The 15682-nt window shown below is 41.2% G+C and overlaps 1 protein-coding gene across 1 annotated transcript; it reads right to left on the bottom strand.

Annotated features, from left to right (window-relative positions):
- Positions 1-3508: 3508 nt before the first annotated feature.
- Positions 3509-8560, bottom strand: LOC141380685 (uncharacterized). The gene has a single exon (XM_073940689.1). It carries the CDS (start codon positions 8378-8380, stop codon positions 3998-4000), a length of 4383 nt encoding a protein of 1460 aa, XP_073796790.1. The 5' UTR covers positions 8381-8560; the 3' UTR covers positions 3509-3997.
- Positions 8561-15682: the final 7122 nt, after the last annotated feature.

The raw sequence follows: 15682 nt of genomic DNA, 5'->3' as shown, positions 1-15682 counted from the left end.
TGCAATATATATTAAAAATATGTATATATTTGCACTCTTTCAACATAAATAAATTTAGCATTGCACAACAAGAATTGTGATTTAACTTTTCAACTATGAAAACAAGTTTTACAAAGATATATTTTGCCACTGATTATTCAAAACTTAAGGTGAACTAGCAGTGTTATGCTGCTTTGAAACATCACTGTCACTGTAAACAACAGGCTAATAAAAATATAACAAACCAGCAATCTTCTTGCTGTGAGGTGGTCAAACTACCCACTGTGCCACCGTGACACCCAATTATTTTTATCATTATTATTATTAATATTATTATTAAATAAAAATTAACAGGAGGAGGTGTTTAAAACCTTCGTTCTCCGTGACACTAGGCTGAATATCTTTGCAGATGAACAATGCAATAGCATTCGTTATTGGCGTAGAGCGAGCAGAACTGTTGCGCATGGAAAACAAACTTGCAATGCTTTTCTCACCACTTTTGGAGCTGGTTGAAGCAGTACGAAAGCCGGGGATGCAGAAACACTATGGAAGATGCTTTCACAACAACACCGTGGCGCCGCTTCAAGTGAGATATCAGATTACTCGTACTGCCCGCGTATTTTACAGATGCGCGGCATATTTTGCAAATTGCATCTGTCCTGTCATGTCGTCCATCCTTAAATCCATAATGTTGCTTGCCATACTTTAGATTTAAAACTCAGTGGGGAATAAAATGTTTGTTTTGCTTCTCGCGCTTTCTGAGGGCGCTCCACTAGCTTCATCCGCACACCTGATACACTGAGTTGTAGTGTGTGCACATCCGCAAATCCGTTGCTAAGGCTTACTTTATGTAGGTCGATTAAATTATGCGCCAAAAACAGGTTGACAACACTTGTTAATAAATAAAAAATACATTCTATATTAAAAATATAAGCTGTATTTTGGAAAAATCGATGCATCTCGCAAAAACCGATGCATCTCGATTTGCTTCCAAAATTTCATTCATCCTCTGCTGCTCAACCGATGCACTCGCATCGTGCACGCGCATGACCGCGTATCGATACATATCGGTTAATCTTCCCATCCCTAGTAAACATATAATTAATAAATAACTTTTTAAAAATTTTATATAGGATATGCTTAGTGTCAAATGAGATATAAAAAATTATATAGCATTTTAAATTAAAATTTATTTTGGCTGCAACACACAACAAATAATCAATAAAATAACAAATTATGTTTACTACATTGTCACTTTAGAATTAAAAGGTTCTAGCTGACATTTTTGTCAAAATAGAGTTATTGACATGTTCTAATTAAATGACAACTTATTTACATTATGGGATGTTTTTTTATAAGTTGTTTACATTTAAAGGCTTTTTATTAAAAAAAATATATATATTATACATACTGTTTGTTAAGGAATGCAAAAACATTGAAGCTCAATATCTCAATATCATTCTGATTAGGTTATAATTCCAAGGTGACGATATATATATATATATATATATATATATATATATATATATATATATATATATATATATATATATATATATATATATATATATATATATAATTTTGGGATAAAACTAAAACAATAAAATGTTTAGACAAAACCTAAACATAAACAACATAGTCCATGCTTTGCTGTTAAGAGAAGTCTTTTCTTTTTAATTCGAAGAGCATCACATTCCAAGATTTTAGCCTAATAACCCAAAATTGATGAGCACACTCAGAAACAAGTGTACAAAAAACTGTTACTGTGGTAGTTCCTTTTCAAAAAGTAAAATTTTCTACCTAACAGGTCTACACTTGTACCTTAAATACATATACATTTTTATTTTAATACCTATGTAAAATAAAGGTACCAATATACACCTGTAAAATACAAAAACAAACCTTTTGAAAAGGGTGCAGCTCCAGTGACAAGTTTTACGTTGTTTTGAGAGTGCAAATATTTGTGCATAGCTCTATTCTGAAGAGAAAAGTGAATGCATCAGCAATTTCTCTTTCTTTTTTTCTTCTTTTTTTTTTGCCAGAGAAATGTAATGATTCAAATAAACGCTGGTAATGTAACATCAATACGTGCAAAAATTGTTACAAACCCCCCATTATCTTGTTTCCTTTCTTCTTAAAACAAAGTTCAAGTATCGAGAGCATTTCAGAGCAACCAACAGTTTGTGAAATAAATAAATCACAGGCATTCTTTTATCAAACAGACTCCCCGCAGATGTAATTCGACAGCTGTAGATATTTAACACTCATCCTCAAACAGAATTATTTCAGTTCTGCACAAGCCGGCTCCCAAACTTCATTATTATTGCATAGCTCATGGCTACTCCTCTTCATCAAGGCTGCATTACATTATTTACAAACCCAAAACAATTGTGGGGGGAAAGTATAATACAAGGCCAGGGACGCCGGTAAAGAAGCAGTTTGCATAATAGATGGAGAAAAAAAAAAGTAGTTCGTTGTGCATACGAACCCCGTGTGTTGAGGTATTGTATATTTAAGGAAGCAGCACTTCCTAAACTCATCTATTTGTTTTAAAGGAGAAGTAAATGGACAGATCTAGGACGAGCTCTAAGCTGCGAAAACAGCTCTAATGGGAAGACAATTTCACAGCAAGGATTGTGGTGTTTGAGAGAAAAACGGCAGAAATAGACATAAATGCCCTTAAACAGCTGATCAAGGGGAAAATGTGCAGTAGAACAGGAATCTTTTACTTTTTTATTTTCTTTTCTGCATTGCTGCAGAGTTTGCAGGGGTTTGGGACTCAGCGATCTATTAGGAAAAGATGAGAGACACGACTAATAATCGACCGTTCTGCTGCGGTTTGCTCTGGCGAAAAGGCCCAGAGGAGAGACATTTAGGAGTAAAATGTTCATATAAAACCAGCTTCCTGATGTTCACGTTTCACTCACAGACCGTGTCTCGTTTGCTTTTCTCACAAAGGGATACAGTTAAATTAGGAACTGCAAAACATGTCTCGCTGTAACTGTTTATTTGTCATGTCCTTTTATGTTTGTTTGCAAGCAAAGCTGAACAATCCCTTTCCCATATGACATAACATTTGCCAAGAGCTTACTAGCAAATCAATATCACATATCACACAGTATATCAGAAGTTTGGAGACGTTTAAAAGACTGCTGTGCTTCGCAAAAAATGCACTTATATTGATTAAAAACACAGAAAACATATATTATTATAATTTAAAACAAAAAGTTTGATATTTTATGCAATTTATGTAAAACAAGACTGAATTTACCTTGGTCTTAACTGTCAAGTGATCTACAGGAATCATTCTAATATGCTGATTTGATGCTCAATATGCATTTTATACAGTGTAAGTCAAAATTATTACAACCCCCCCCCCCCCCCCCCCCCTGAATTATTAGCACCCTTGTTTTGTTTTTGTCTTTTTAATTTCTGTTTAACGTAGAGGAGATTTTTTTTCTACACATTTCTAAACATAATAGTTTTAATAACTCATTTTTAATAACTGATTGTTTTTATCTTTGCCATGATGACAGTAAAAAATATTCGACTTGATATTTTTCAAGACTCTTCTACACAGCTGAAAGTGACATTTAAAGGTTTAACTAGGGTAATTGGGTTAACTAGGCAAATTAGGGTAATTAGGCAAGTTATTGTATAACGATGGTTTGTTCTTTATAAAATATAGCTTAAAGGGGCTAATACTTTTAAACTTAAAACAATTTTTTTTTTAAATTTTTACTTTTGTTTAAACTGAAATAAAACAAATAAAACTTTCCCCAGAAGAAAAAAAAATATTATCAGACTGTAACAAACGTTCTTTGTGTGGGAAGAAGAAGACAGGGTCGGCGTTGAGGTAAGTTAAGTAACAGATTTTATTTTGTTTAAGTCACAACTGTACTGCACAGCTCCCACTATGTGGCCGTCGTTCAGCTCTCTCTCTCCCGACTGTTCCTCCCGTTCTCCTTAAGACGGGTGTCTCTCCGGTCCAATCACTAGAATAAACAGGTGTTGCTTATTATTTCGGATTGGCCTGCTGATTAGCCGCCGGGCTCTGAGCATGCTCTCCCCCTTTATTGGGTATTCGATCATGCTTACCTCTCCACATACCCCCACCGCCCGCCTCAGGCCGGGGAGCCGTCCGGCCTGCAGCCCTCCCCCCCCCCGCCCTGGAGAGGAAGTCGGCTACAGCCATCTGCGCCCCCGGTCTGTGGATCACCTTGAATTTAAAAGGCTGTAATGCTAGATACCAACGGGTGATCCGCGCGTTGGTATCCTTCATACGGTGGAGCCACTGGAGAGGAGCATGATCTGAACAGAGGACGAATTCCCTACCCAGGAGGTAATAGCGAAGAGTAAGAACGGCCCACCTGATCGCCAAACATTCCTTCTCTATGGTGCTGTACTTAGCCTCACTTTTACTTAGCTTGCGGCTAATGTAAAGCACCGGCCGTTCCACTCCTGCCACCTCCTGGGAGAGAACCGCCCCCAGACCCCGATCGGACGCGTCCGTCTGTAAAATAAAGGGGACAGCAAAATCAGGAGCGTGCAATAGCGGCCCCCCACAAAGTATAGATTTTACCTTTGAGAAGGCCTGTTGGCACTGCTCCGACCATTGGACGGTATCCGGTCCCTCCTTTTTAGTGAGATCAGTCAATGGGCTGACAAGGGCCGAATAATTAGGGACAAACCGCCTATAATATCCTGCCAGTCCCAAAAACTGTCTCACCTCCTTTTTGGTCTTGGGTCTCGGACAGGTTGCAATGGCTGCAGTCTTATCAATTTGGGGCTGCACCTGCCCGTGACCTAAGTGGAAGCCCAGATACCTTACCTCCACTCGCCCAATTGCGCACTTCCGTGGGTTGGCCGTGAGCCCGGCCCGTCTCAGCGCCGACAATACCGCCCTCAGATGTTGCATATGCCGCTGCCAATCATTACTGTAAATGATGATGTCGTCTAAATAAGCAGCGGCATATGCTGCGTGAGGGCCGAGTATTTTGTCCATCAGGCGCTGGAACGTCGCCGGCGCCCCGAACAGCCCGAACGGAAGCGTCACAAATTGGTGCAATCCAAACGGCGTAGTGAAGGCTGTTTTTTCGCGGGATATTGGAGATAAGGGGATCTGCCAATAGCCCTTCGTTAAATCCAATGTCGAGTAATATCGAGCAGCACCTAACCGGTCGAGCAACTCGTCAATACGCGGCATTGGATAAGCGTCGAATTTCGACACAGCATTCACCTTGCGATAATCCACACAGAACCGGACCGAGCCGTCCGTCTTGGGTACCAAGACAATCGGGCTGGCCCAGTCGCTGTGGGATTCTTCTACTACTCCCATTTTCAGCATATTATTCAATTCTTCCTGAATCACTTTTTTCTTGTGTTCAGGCAGGCGATACGGCCGGGTCCTAACGACCACGCCCGGTTCGGTCTCGATATGGTGCTGAATCAGGTTGGTACGACCGGGCAGGGGCGAAAACACGTCAGAGTATTCACGTTGGAGGTGCCGGATGTCGAGGAGCTGGCTCGCTGAGAGATGATTGCCCCCGGTGACCAGAGCGCTCGGCCGTTCACGGCCGGAGCTCTCCGGCCCCAGGTCATCCTCGTTAGTAACAAGCGTAGCCAGCGCCACGTCCTCCGGCTCCCTCCACTGCTTAAGCAGATTAATGTGATAAATCTGACGCGAGTCAGCCCTGTCCGAACGAACCACCTCGTAATCGAGATCACTGACTCGTCGTGTGACCACAAACGGCCCTTGCCACTTGGCGAGTAATTTAGAGCTGGAAGTGGGTAGCAGTACAAGTACTTTATCTCCCTGTGAAAATTTACGGAGTTTAGTGCCCTTATCATATCGCCTGCGTTGGTCATCCTGAGCCTTAAGCAAATTCTCTGTAGAGAGCCGCCCCAGTGTGTGGAGTTTTGCTCTAAGATCCAGGATATATTGAATTTCATTCTTACTATTAGAAGGCTCGTCCTCCCAAGCCTCTCTAACAACATCCAAAACCCCTCTGGGTTGTCTGCCGTAGAGAAGCTCGAAGGGGGAAAACCCCGTGGAGGCTTGGGGAACCTCCCGCACAGCGAATAATAAGGGCTCCAACCACTTATCCCAATTTTTCGCGTCCTCGTGAACGAATTTACGGATCATTGATTTAAGCGTGCGATTAAATCTTTCCACCAGCCCGTCTGTTTGTGGGTGATAGACGCTGGTGCGAATAGATTTAATGCCCAATAATCCATAAAGTTCGCGCATCGTGCGTGACATGAACGCGGTGCCTTGATCAGTGAGAATCTCCTTGGGGATTCCCACACGGGAGATGAGGCGAAACAGCGCCTCCGCAACGCTCTTTGCTGAGATATTACGGAGCGCGACTGCTTCCGGGTATCGGGTTGCATAATCCACCAGAACTAATGCAAACCGATGCCCGCGTGCGGATCGCTCTAATGGCCCGATGAGATCCATACCAATTCTCTCGAAGGGGATCTCCATAATTGGTAAAGGGCGCAACGGCGCTTTTGGGGTGGCTGGCGGATTTACCAGCTGACATTCACTGCACGCAGCGCACCATCTGCTGACGTCACCGTGAATGCCCGGCCAAAAGAATCGGGTCATGAGGCGATTTAGTGTGGCCGCCTGACCTAAATGTCCGGCCATAGGATTAGAATGAGCCGCCTGAAAAAGCATTTCCCGGCGGCTCTTTGGTACTAATAACTGGGTTGTATCTTCTTTTGTCTGAGTGTCTTGGGTCACTCGATACACCCTATCATTAATAACCGCAAAATACGGATAGGAGAGGGGTCGATCAGGCTGGAGGATTTTCCCATCAATAACTTGCACTCTTTCGAGTGCATGTTTTAGTGTATCATCACGCGACTGCTCCAGGGGAAAGTCTTTACACCGGGAAATTCCCAGCCCTTCCCCTGAGTCAGCGCGTGACGTCACTGCTTGGGATTCCCCCAGCTGAGCGACACGTCCCCTATCCGGCGATTTCTTCTTCCAAGAAGCACCTGCACATAAAACTCCCAATAATCTATTGAATCCAGGCCAATTAGTTCCCAGAATTAGCGGGTGTTTGAGGTGCGGGTTAACCGCTACCTCCACTCTATGCTTTTTCCCCCGAAATTGAATGTCTATTGCCGTTAGCGGATAGTGAATTACATCCCCGTGTACACACCTTACCCTTACCGTGCGGCTCATATCCAAAGCCGGGTCTTGAAGCAAGCTTTGGTGGATGGAGGTCTGATTACACCCCGAATCCACCAAAGCTTGATATGTACCCCCTTTAATACTCACAGGTATCCGGTATAGCCCGTCGCGACCGGGGGCGACTGCTGGCACATCGGGCAGGCGGACCAATGCACCCACCTCCATCACGGAGCAGTTCTCTGGTGCATGATCCGCCCCCCCGCAATGCCAACATGCCGGCCCAGACCTTCCCGTTATACCCCCGAGGGCAGCAGGACCAACTGATTGGGCCGGAGAGAGACCCGTCATCGATGTAGGCCCGCCCATGCCACGTGCCTCCCCTTCTCTATCCCGATAGGTGCCCCAGCGATGCGTGCTGCGCTGGGGCTCCGGGCCTGGGATCCGCCTCCTGGGAGTCGGTATGGGCGGTCCCCTCGATCTGGGCCTGGGGATAGGAGGAGAGAGAGAAAGAGGAGGGACAGGGGGAGAGAGAGAGAGAGAGGTTACTTCGCCAACCCTGGACCTCGCTACCAGGTGATCCTCCGCCAGCTGGATGGCCGTTTCCAGATCGTCTAGTCGGTGGCACTGGACCCACTCCGATGTTCGGGAGGGAAGGCGGGCGATGAACTGTTCCAGTACCACAGCGTCGACGATCTGATCGATGGTCCGGTCATCCTGCACCAGCCATCTGCGGCAGGCGTCACGGAGCTGCTGGGCGAATATGAAGGGCCGACCGCTTTCCTCCAGCTTCAGCGACCGGAAGCGCTGGCGTTGTCCCTCCGGATTGCGGCCGGCCCGCTGAAGTATGGCTCGTTTCAGGTGCGCATAATTCAGGAGATCCTCGGCCGGTAGCTGCTGTGCGGCGGTCTGGGCTTCGCCCGACAGCAGCGGGATGACTCTCACCGGCCAATCGGCCCGGGGCCAACCACACGCTCCTGCCATCTTCTCAAACAAGTCTAAGAAGACTTCCGGGTCATCTTGCGGCCCCATTTTGTGTAGTGTGATGGGAGGGTGGGTGGCTGATGTCGCTCCGGGCTGGATCCCCTGCTTCAGCATGCTCCGGACGAGCTCGCGGTCCTCGCGCTGGGCCTCCACCAGGACCTTAAAGCGCTCCTCCTGCTCAGCTCGTATGTCAAGGATCTCCTGGTGCTGTTCACGGTGGAGGACCGCGAACGCCTGGATCACTTCTGCAAATGGACTGGTTGACGGAGTGGTCATCTTAGCGGCGAGGTCTCTTCTTCTTCCCCGGATTTCGGCACCACTGTAACAAACGTTCTTTGTGTGGGAAGAAGAAGACAGGGTCGGCGTTGAGGTAAGTTAAGTAACAGATTTTATTTTGTTTAAGTCACAACTGTACTGCACAGCTCCCACTATGTGGCCGTCGTTCAGCTCTCTCTCTCCCGACTGTTCCTCCCGTTCTCCTTAAGACGGGTGTCTCTCCGGTCCAATCACTAGAATAAACAGGTGTTGCTTATTATTTCGGATTGGCCTGCTGATTAGCCGCCGGGCTCTGAGCATGCTCTCCCCCTTTATTGGGTATTCGATCATGCTTACCTCTCCACACAGACATACTGTGAAAATTTCCTTGCTTTGTTAAACATAATTTGAGAAATATTTAAAAAAAGAAAAAAAAATCAAAGGGGGACAAATAATTCTGACTTCAACTGTTTAACTTATTTTACAAAGGTAAATTGAACATTAATAATAAAGTTGTCCCAAAAAAAAAACCTCAAGAATTGTGTTGATTCAGTTCATTTCAAATAAGTAGTTTGAAGAAGCAGCACAAAAGTTTTATTAAGTGTAACTGACTTCAGCACTGCTTTTCCTTATGTTTCTTGAATTTCTGCAAACATATTAAGACATTCGAATGCTTTAATAGAGTCAAAAACGTTCATACTGTACAGCAATTGTAAGTGCCGTGGTGTATGAAGCAGTTTAAAATAATTTGCAAATATTTAATGTACTTAAAGCAATTTGTGTTTTATCTTTATTATTAGAAAACATTTCATGTAAATGCATTTAATTTTCCTCAATTTGTCTCTCTGTAAAAGAACCTGAAGGATATTGAACTTCATTCCAATTAGCTGTTTACTCATTTGTTTTTATTTTTATTTTGATTATGTTCAAACCCCAGCCCTACACATCACGGTTTTATTATAACATTATCAAAAATCATAATACACTTTTAACTATTATTGATGTTTATTTAAATAAAATTGTGCAAACAAGTAATACTAATAAGATTTTATTAATAACAATATTACAATGACTCATAATAAAATGTATGTAAATGTGTGTTGACAAAACATACAATAACTTAGCAACTTAATAAATAAATAATGAACAATACGTTTAAAAAATTTAAAAGAAAGCATTGAACACTTCTTAAGCATTTGGGATGTCATTCATTCATTTATTTATTCATTCATTCGTTCATTCATTCATTCATTTTTCTTTGGATTAGTCCCTTCATCAGGGGTCGCCACAGCGGAATAAACTGCCAACTTATCCAGCATATGTTTTATATAGTGGATGCCCTTCCAGCTGCAACCCAGTACTTGAAAACACATACACACTCATTCTCTCTCACTCACACACACACACACTTATACACAATGGCCAATTTAGTTTATTCAATTTACCTGTAACGCATGTCTTTGTTTTGTAAGGGTAACCAGAGCACCCAGAGGAAACCCATGCCAACACGGGGAGAACATGCAAACTCTACACAGAAACGCCAACTAGCCAAGCCAGGGCTCAAACCAGCGACCTTCTTGCAGTGAGGCGACGGTGCTGACCACTGCGCCACCATACCACTTAGGTTACAATATAAAATGTTTATTTCAACATAAAAACTACAGCATTTGATTTTAAGCGTTAGCTATTATTATTTAATGCAACTACACTAGTTAAACTAATAATGAACAGTCATTCATTTTGGCAGTAAATGCATTCATGTTAATTAATGAACATTATTGTAAAGTGCAACTGTTTACTCCTCCATGCTGAGCAACTGTCATTAAAGAAAGTTCATAAACTTTCAGTCAAAATCATTTTTGTGAAAGCAAGAAGGTCGCTGGTTCGAGCCCCTGCTGGGTCAGTTGGCATTTCTGTGTGGAGTTTGCGTGTTGTCCTCGTGTTGGTGTGGGTTACCTTCGGGTGCTACGGTTTCCGCCAAACTATAAACTAAATTGACCATAGTGTATGTGTGTGATTACAAGAGTGAATGGTTTGCACTGTTCTAACAAGTTCTGACATTCATTTTCAAATATGTGTGTTTTACTCAACTTACACTGTAGCATTTAAGACTGAAAAAAAAGTGCATAATCAGTACCTGGAGTGATCGCTGTCATAGTAGTTGCTGCTGTTGCTGCTGTTGCTGCTGTTCATCTGCAAGAAATAGAAATACAGAATTTTCAGTTGATAATTTGGACAAAAACATCTTAGACATGGAAAGGTGTAGGCTAGATAGTCAGACAACCTCACTCCTGTTGGTGTTGTCAATCTGGCAACCTGCCAATTCAGGCTTATTCTGAAATGTAGCCCTATATATTTTTCTGGAGAGCGCCTAATAAGTTCCAGGAGCAACGTTTTTTGCTGTTTTTGCTTTTGCAAATCCACCTGGCAGCTGTGTACGCTTTTTGAGATCTCAAATTTTCGCGCTAGAGCCATGCTCTTCTCATGTAAATCCACCAGACGCTGCTGTCGACTGACTGACTACCTGACTGACTTCCTGACTGACTGACTGATTGACTGACTGACTGACCGATTGTCCAATCCCTCCACTCACACCCTCCACTTAGCCCAACCAATAGTGTTTTTAAAAGTACAGATCGACCAGCGCCCACCCACTTCCCTAAACCCAAACAACAACATTTTGAAAAGCAACCCATAAAAATATTGAGGTACACCATAAAAGGTTGAGCCTCATCAGAGGAGGTACCAGGTGAAAAGGTGTTTTGAATGTTACGGTCAATACCTAGGTCAACCAGTGAATGTCAATCTTACACACTGCACCTTCATTTATTCATTCATTTTCTTTTTGGCTTGGTCCCTTTATTAATCCGGGGTTGCCACAGCGCAATGAACCGCCACTGATCCAGCATGTTTTTTATGCAGCGGATGCCCTTCCAGCTGCAACCCATCTCTAGGTAAAACTGCACCTTCAAATGAATATATATTCACATTTTCACTGTGCTGATTTACACAGTAAATTTAACTGATTTACATTCAGTTTTATATCATCCATAGTTAGTGTATACATTCATCATGCATATTGAATGGTGTTCTGTCATATATTTGTACTCTATAAGACATGCGCCAAACATTATTTTTGCTCTGAAATATCCATATCAAAGCATATTCCATAGCTATGGAAAAAAAGGAAGAGTTTAAAAGCAAAGCTAGTTCTCCTCTCACCCTTTTTAGATGTATCATCCAAGCATTCCTTTAAAAAGACAGGTGGGATTTTTCCTTTTTAAGACTCAGACACCCTTCTCTCTCCCTCTCTCTCTGACTTTTTAGGATTCTCAAAACAGAGCAGAGCAAAGACATGTCATTTACATAGATGTCAATGATGTATGCACATAAAATCAAGCTTCTTCTTGCCTAAGGCTTGAAATTTTGAACACACAATATTTATTTATTTATTTATTTCGAACATACTGAATCAGGAATCAGGCTAAATTTCTGTGCCACAGCATTTGCTGTACCTGAAAGCATTAAAAAAGAGAAATAGAAATGCTAAGCCATCTTTGGAACAGTAAACAGGCAAACGCACAGCATGTTAAACAGGGCAACAGCCTGCAATGTGTGCTGGTTCAGAGCATCATTAATCAGAGCCGCATTGCTGGTGGCTGGTGGAGATTGAGAGATTTGCAGATCGTGTAAGTGCCGGCAGAAACTCAACAGCAACGATGCAGAAAGGTAATACAGAGAAACACCGCCTAGAGGATTTGCGCACACTTTGTGGTGTGAAGTCTTTGTTGGTTAAGTACTGTGTGACATGTTGATAAGAGATTGGTGAAGACACAAAACCGCTTGTGACAAACACTTGTGAGATATACAAGCAATTGGGAAAAGAGGGCACTACAATTAAAGCACAAAGAAAAAGGATACACACACACACTTATGTAAACATGGTTTATAGGGACTCCTATAGGGATAATATATTTAATACTGTAAAAACTGCTTATTACAGGGCTCACCCCAAATAATATAGCCCTACCCCACCTCTACCCCTACCCACACAGGAAACATGTGGCACATTTTGAATGCCAAATGATCTTGTTAAGTATGATACTAAGCATTTTAAGGGACACTAGATGCCCCTACACTTATACCTACCTTTAGAGTAAGTCATACTCATGTGATTATGCATAATTTTGTGTCCCTGTAAACCACATAAAGCTGTACTCTGCACCAGGGGCAGAAGTAGTGATTTTGGGACCTAAGCAATGAAACTTGAAACATTCTTTTTTTCTCTGTAGATTTTTTAAACAAATAAACTGCATGTTAAAATATATTTTAAGTGGAATCTTTATTTAATAATGTTAAATTGAATACAATAAATTCATCAATAAAAATCAAGTTCACAAACTAGGCCATATGTGTTATTAGATTTGAATATTTGCATGTGCAGAATGAAAGGAACGTTCCACTATTCTTAGGGGCCATATGGTTTTGAAAAGAAGTAATAACATTAAAATCATACTGGTTATAGACCGGCAACACGATAGCTCAGTGGTTAGCACAGCTGTCACCTCACAACAAATAGGTTGCTGGTTTGAGCCTCGGCTGGGTTGGCGTTTCTGTGTTGAGTTTGCATGTTTACAAGGGTTTCCTCCGGGTGCTCCAGTTAACCCCACAGTCCAAAGACATGTGCTATAGGCGAATAGAAAAAATTTAATAAATTGTGTGTGTGTGTGTGTGTGTGTGTCTGTGTGTGTGTATGAATAAGTGTGTATATAAGTTTCTCAGTACTGGGTTGCAGCTGGAAGGTCATCTGCTGTGTAAAACATATGCTTGATAAGTTAACGGTTCATTCCACTGTGGCGGCATCTGATGAATAAAGTGAATAAGCCAAATAAATGAATTAATGGTTATAGACCAATAGTATATTAGTATAGTGCATAGATTTTACAACATATGATAGAACAATTTTAAAAGAAAATGTACTTAATCAACAAGCAAGTTAAGCAGCCGCCTAGAGCCCCAGGAAATTAGTTCACCCCTGCACACCACTGACACACACACTTGTACAGCTATTTTTGTGAGGACTTTGCTAAGACATAATGATTATTATTATAATGTAAAAAAATTATATTGAGTCACTTTGCTTTAATCGTACCCCCAGCATAACCCTCACAAAAAGCATTCAAAATACATTAAAAAAATAATACTAATTATAAAATGTCCCCCCCAAGGTCAGATTAGACTGGTACTAGATGTGTGGAGATGCACAATGTAAGGAATTCCAGGTTCACACACAAAGACACAAAAATCCAGAACAGTAAACCAGTAAAATTTAAAGGACATCACATGTTGAGCTTCTCTTCAGTTCAGTGACACATAAAGTAAAGGCTTATGTAATACTCGTGATAATGCCAAATGAGCTATCTTGTACTGTAATGTCAGTACTTTACTATTTTTAACCATGGTTCTGTTGTAAAAGTATAGGATCGTGTTTGTTTGTTTTGTTTTTTTAGTATGTACTTGATATTGAATATTTGATATTTAAATTATCATAACAGAATATAAATGTACATAAACATTATTTTACTTTAGCTTTTTTTAATTTATTATTAAATGCTCCAAAAAGTATGTATGATAAACAAAAATACACTTATTGTCATTTTAACTTAAACATATCATGTATTCAATATTTTATAAATACATATTTATTACGGGCGACGCGGTGGCACAGTAGGTAGTGATGTTGCCTCACAGCAAGAAGGTCACTGGTTAGAGCATCAGCTGGGTCAGATGGAGTTTCTGTGTGTTTTTGCATGGATTTCTTCCAGGTGCTCCAGTTTCCCCCACAGTCCAAAGACATGCAGTGCAGGTGAATTGAGTAAGCAAAATTGTGCATAGTGTATGAGTGTGAATGAGAGTGTATGGATGTTTCCCAGAGATGGGTTGCAGCTGGAAGGGCATCCACTGTGTAAAACATATGTTAGATGAGTTGGCAGTTCATTCTGCTGTGGCAACCCCAGATTAATAAAGGGACTAAGCCGGAAAGAAAATGAATAAATGAATATTTAGTACATTTAAAAAAAGTTATTCTTTAAATTAATATGATACATTAGTGTGACTGTGACAGACGAGTCTTTGCATTGATTCCATGGGCCAGCCTGAACACCCATCGGTGATCTACTCACACCTGCAGCTTCTTCATGTTGGACGTCCAGCATTCTCCAGCCTCTGGCACCTAGACTGCAGCTCTGCACAAGAAGTTTGGCCAGAAGAGAAATGGTTGTGCCCGACTGAGCTTGGTTTCTCTTAAGGTTTTTTCCTTCACTTTCGTCAATCGTTGAAGTTTTGTTCCTGTCGCCACTCGCTTGCTTGGTTTGGAATTTGTGGAGCTGCGCATTGAAGGATTTGCTCTTCATTGTTTGGACTTTCAGCAGTGAAATTAAACAACACTGATCTGAACTGAACTAAACTTCAACTCTAAAAACTATACTGACACAGTTTCAATTCCCTATAACCATGCCTGTCAACCCTCCTGTTTTTCTCACATTTCTTCTGTTTTTTTTCACATATTTTGCAGTTCTATACCACTATCATTCCATGAAGGTATTTTCCTGTGTTTCTTCCATATTTTTTATGTTTCTATGAAGGGTGGCAATAAATATTAAAGAGCCGATCCTCCCTATACGCAACCTGTACTGTTGAACCACCAGGGGATGCCCTACTCTTAAATATAAATCTGTTCTGTGCTTTCATTTTATTTAGGTATGAAAACAATTTTAAATAAATACAAAAACATTGGGATTCCCTTCCTTTTCATTACAGGCACCATTGCCCCTCCTATGCCATTCTCAAAACATTCAGTTGATGTAGCGGTGCATGACTCTCTGACGCGCTCCATAGTGATAAATAGATGCTGTTTCCCAAACAGATTCTGTACACACAATTTGAAGTGCAGCGAAAGTGGACATTGGGTTTTTGGTGCATGTTTGAACAGACATCTACATGATAATAATAATAATAATAACAACAACAACAACAACAACATCTAAACATGTTGATCTTGGTTGGTTTTCTTTTAACACACAAATTTGATCTTAAATGAGCATAAAAACAAGGAAAGGAATCAAATGATTTCATTATAAATCTGTGCATTTTTAAAGTAACACCTCTGTTATTTAATGTAATCAAACAAGACAACTAAATGAGAGATTCATTCACTGATCTTTTATCAGAATGTTTAAATTATACAGTGAAGAAAAGGTTAATGAGATTTGATAATTTGATCAAATTTATTTATTATAGCTATTAAATACAATACGCTAAACC

The sequence above is a fragment of the Danio rerio genome, chromosome 24 (genome assembly GCF_049306965.1).
Source record: "Danio rerio strain Tuebingen ecotype United States chromosome 24, GRCz12tu, whole genome shotgun sequence".
Taxonomy (NCBI): domain Eukaryota; kingdom Metazoa; phylum Chordata; class Actinopteri; order Cypriniformes; family Danionidae; genus Danio; species Danio rerio.
The sequence above is the reverse complement of the archived record's forward strand: the minus strand, read 5'-3'. Positions and strand labels throughout refer to the sequence as shown.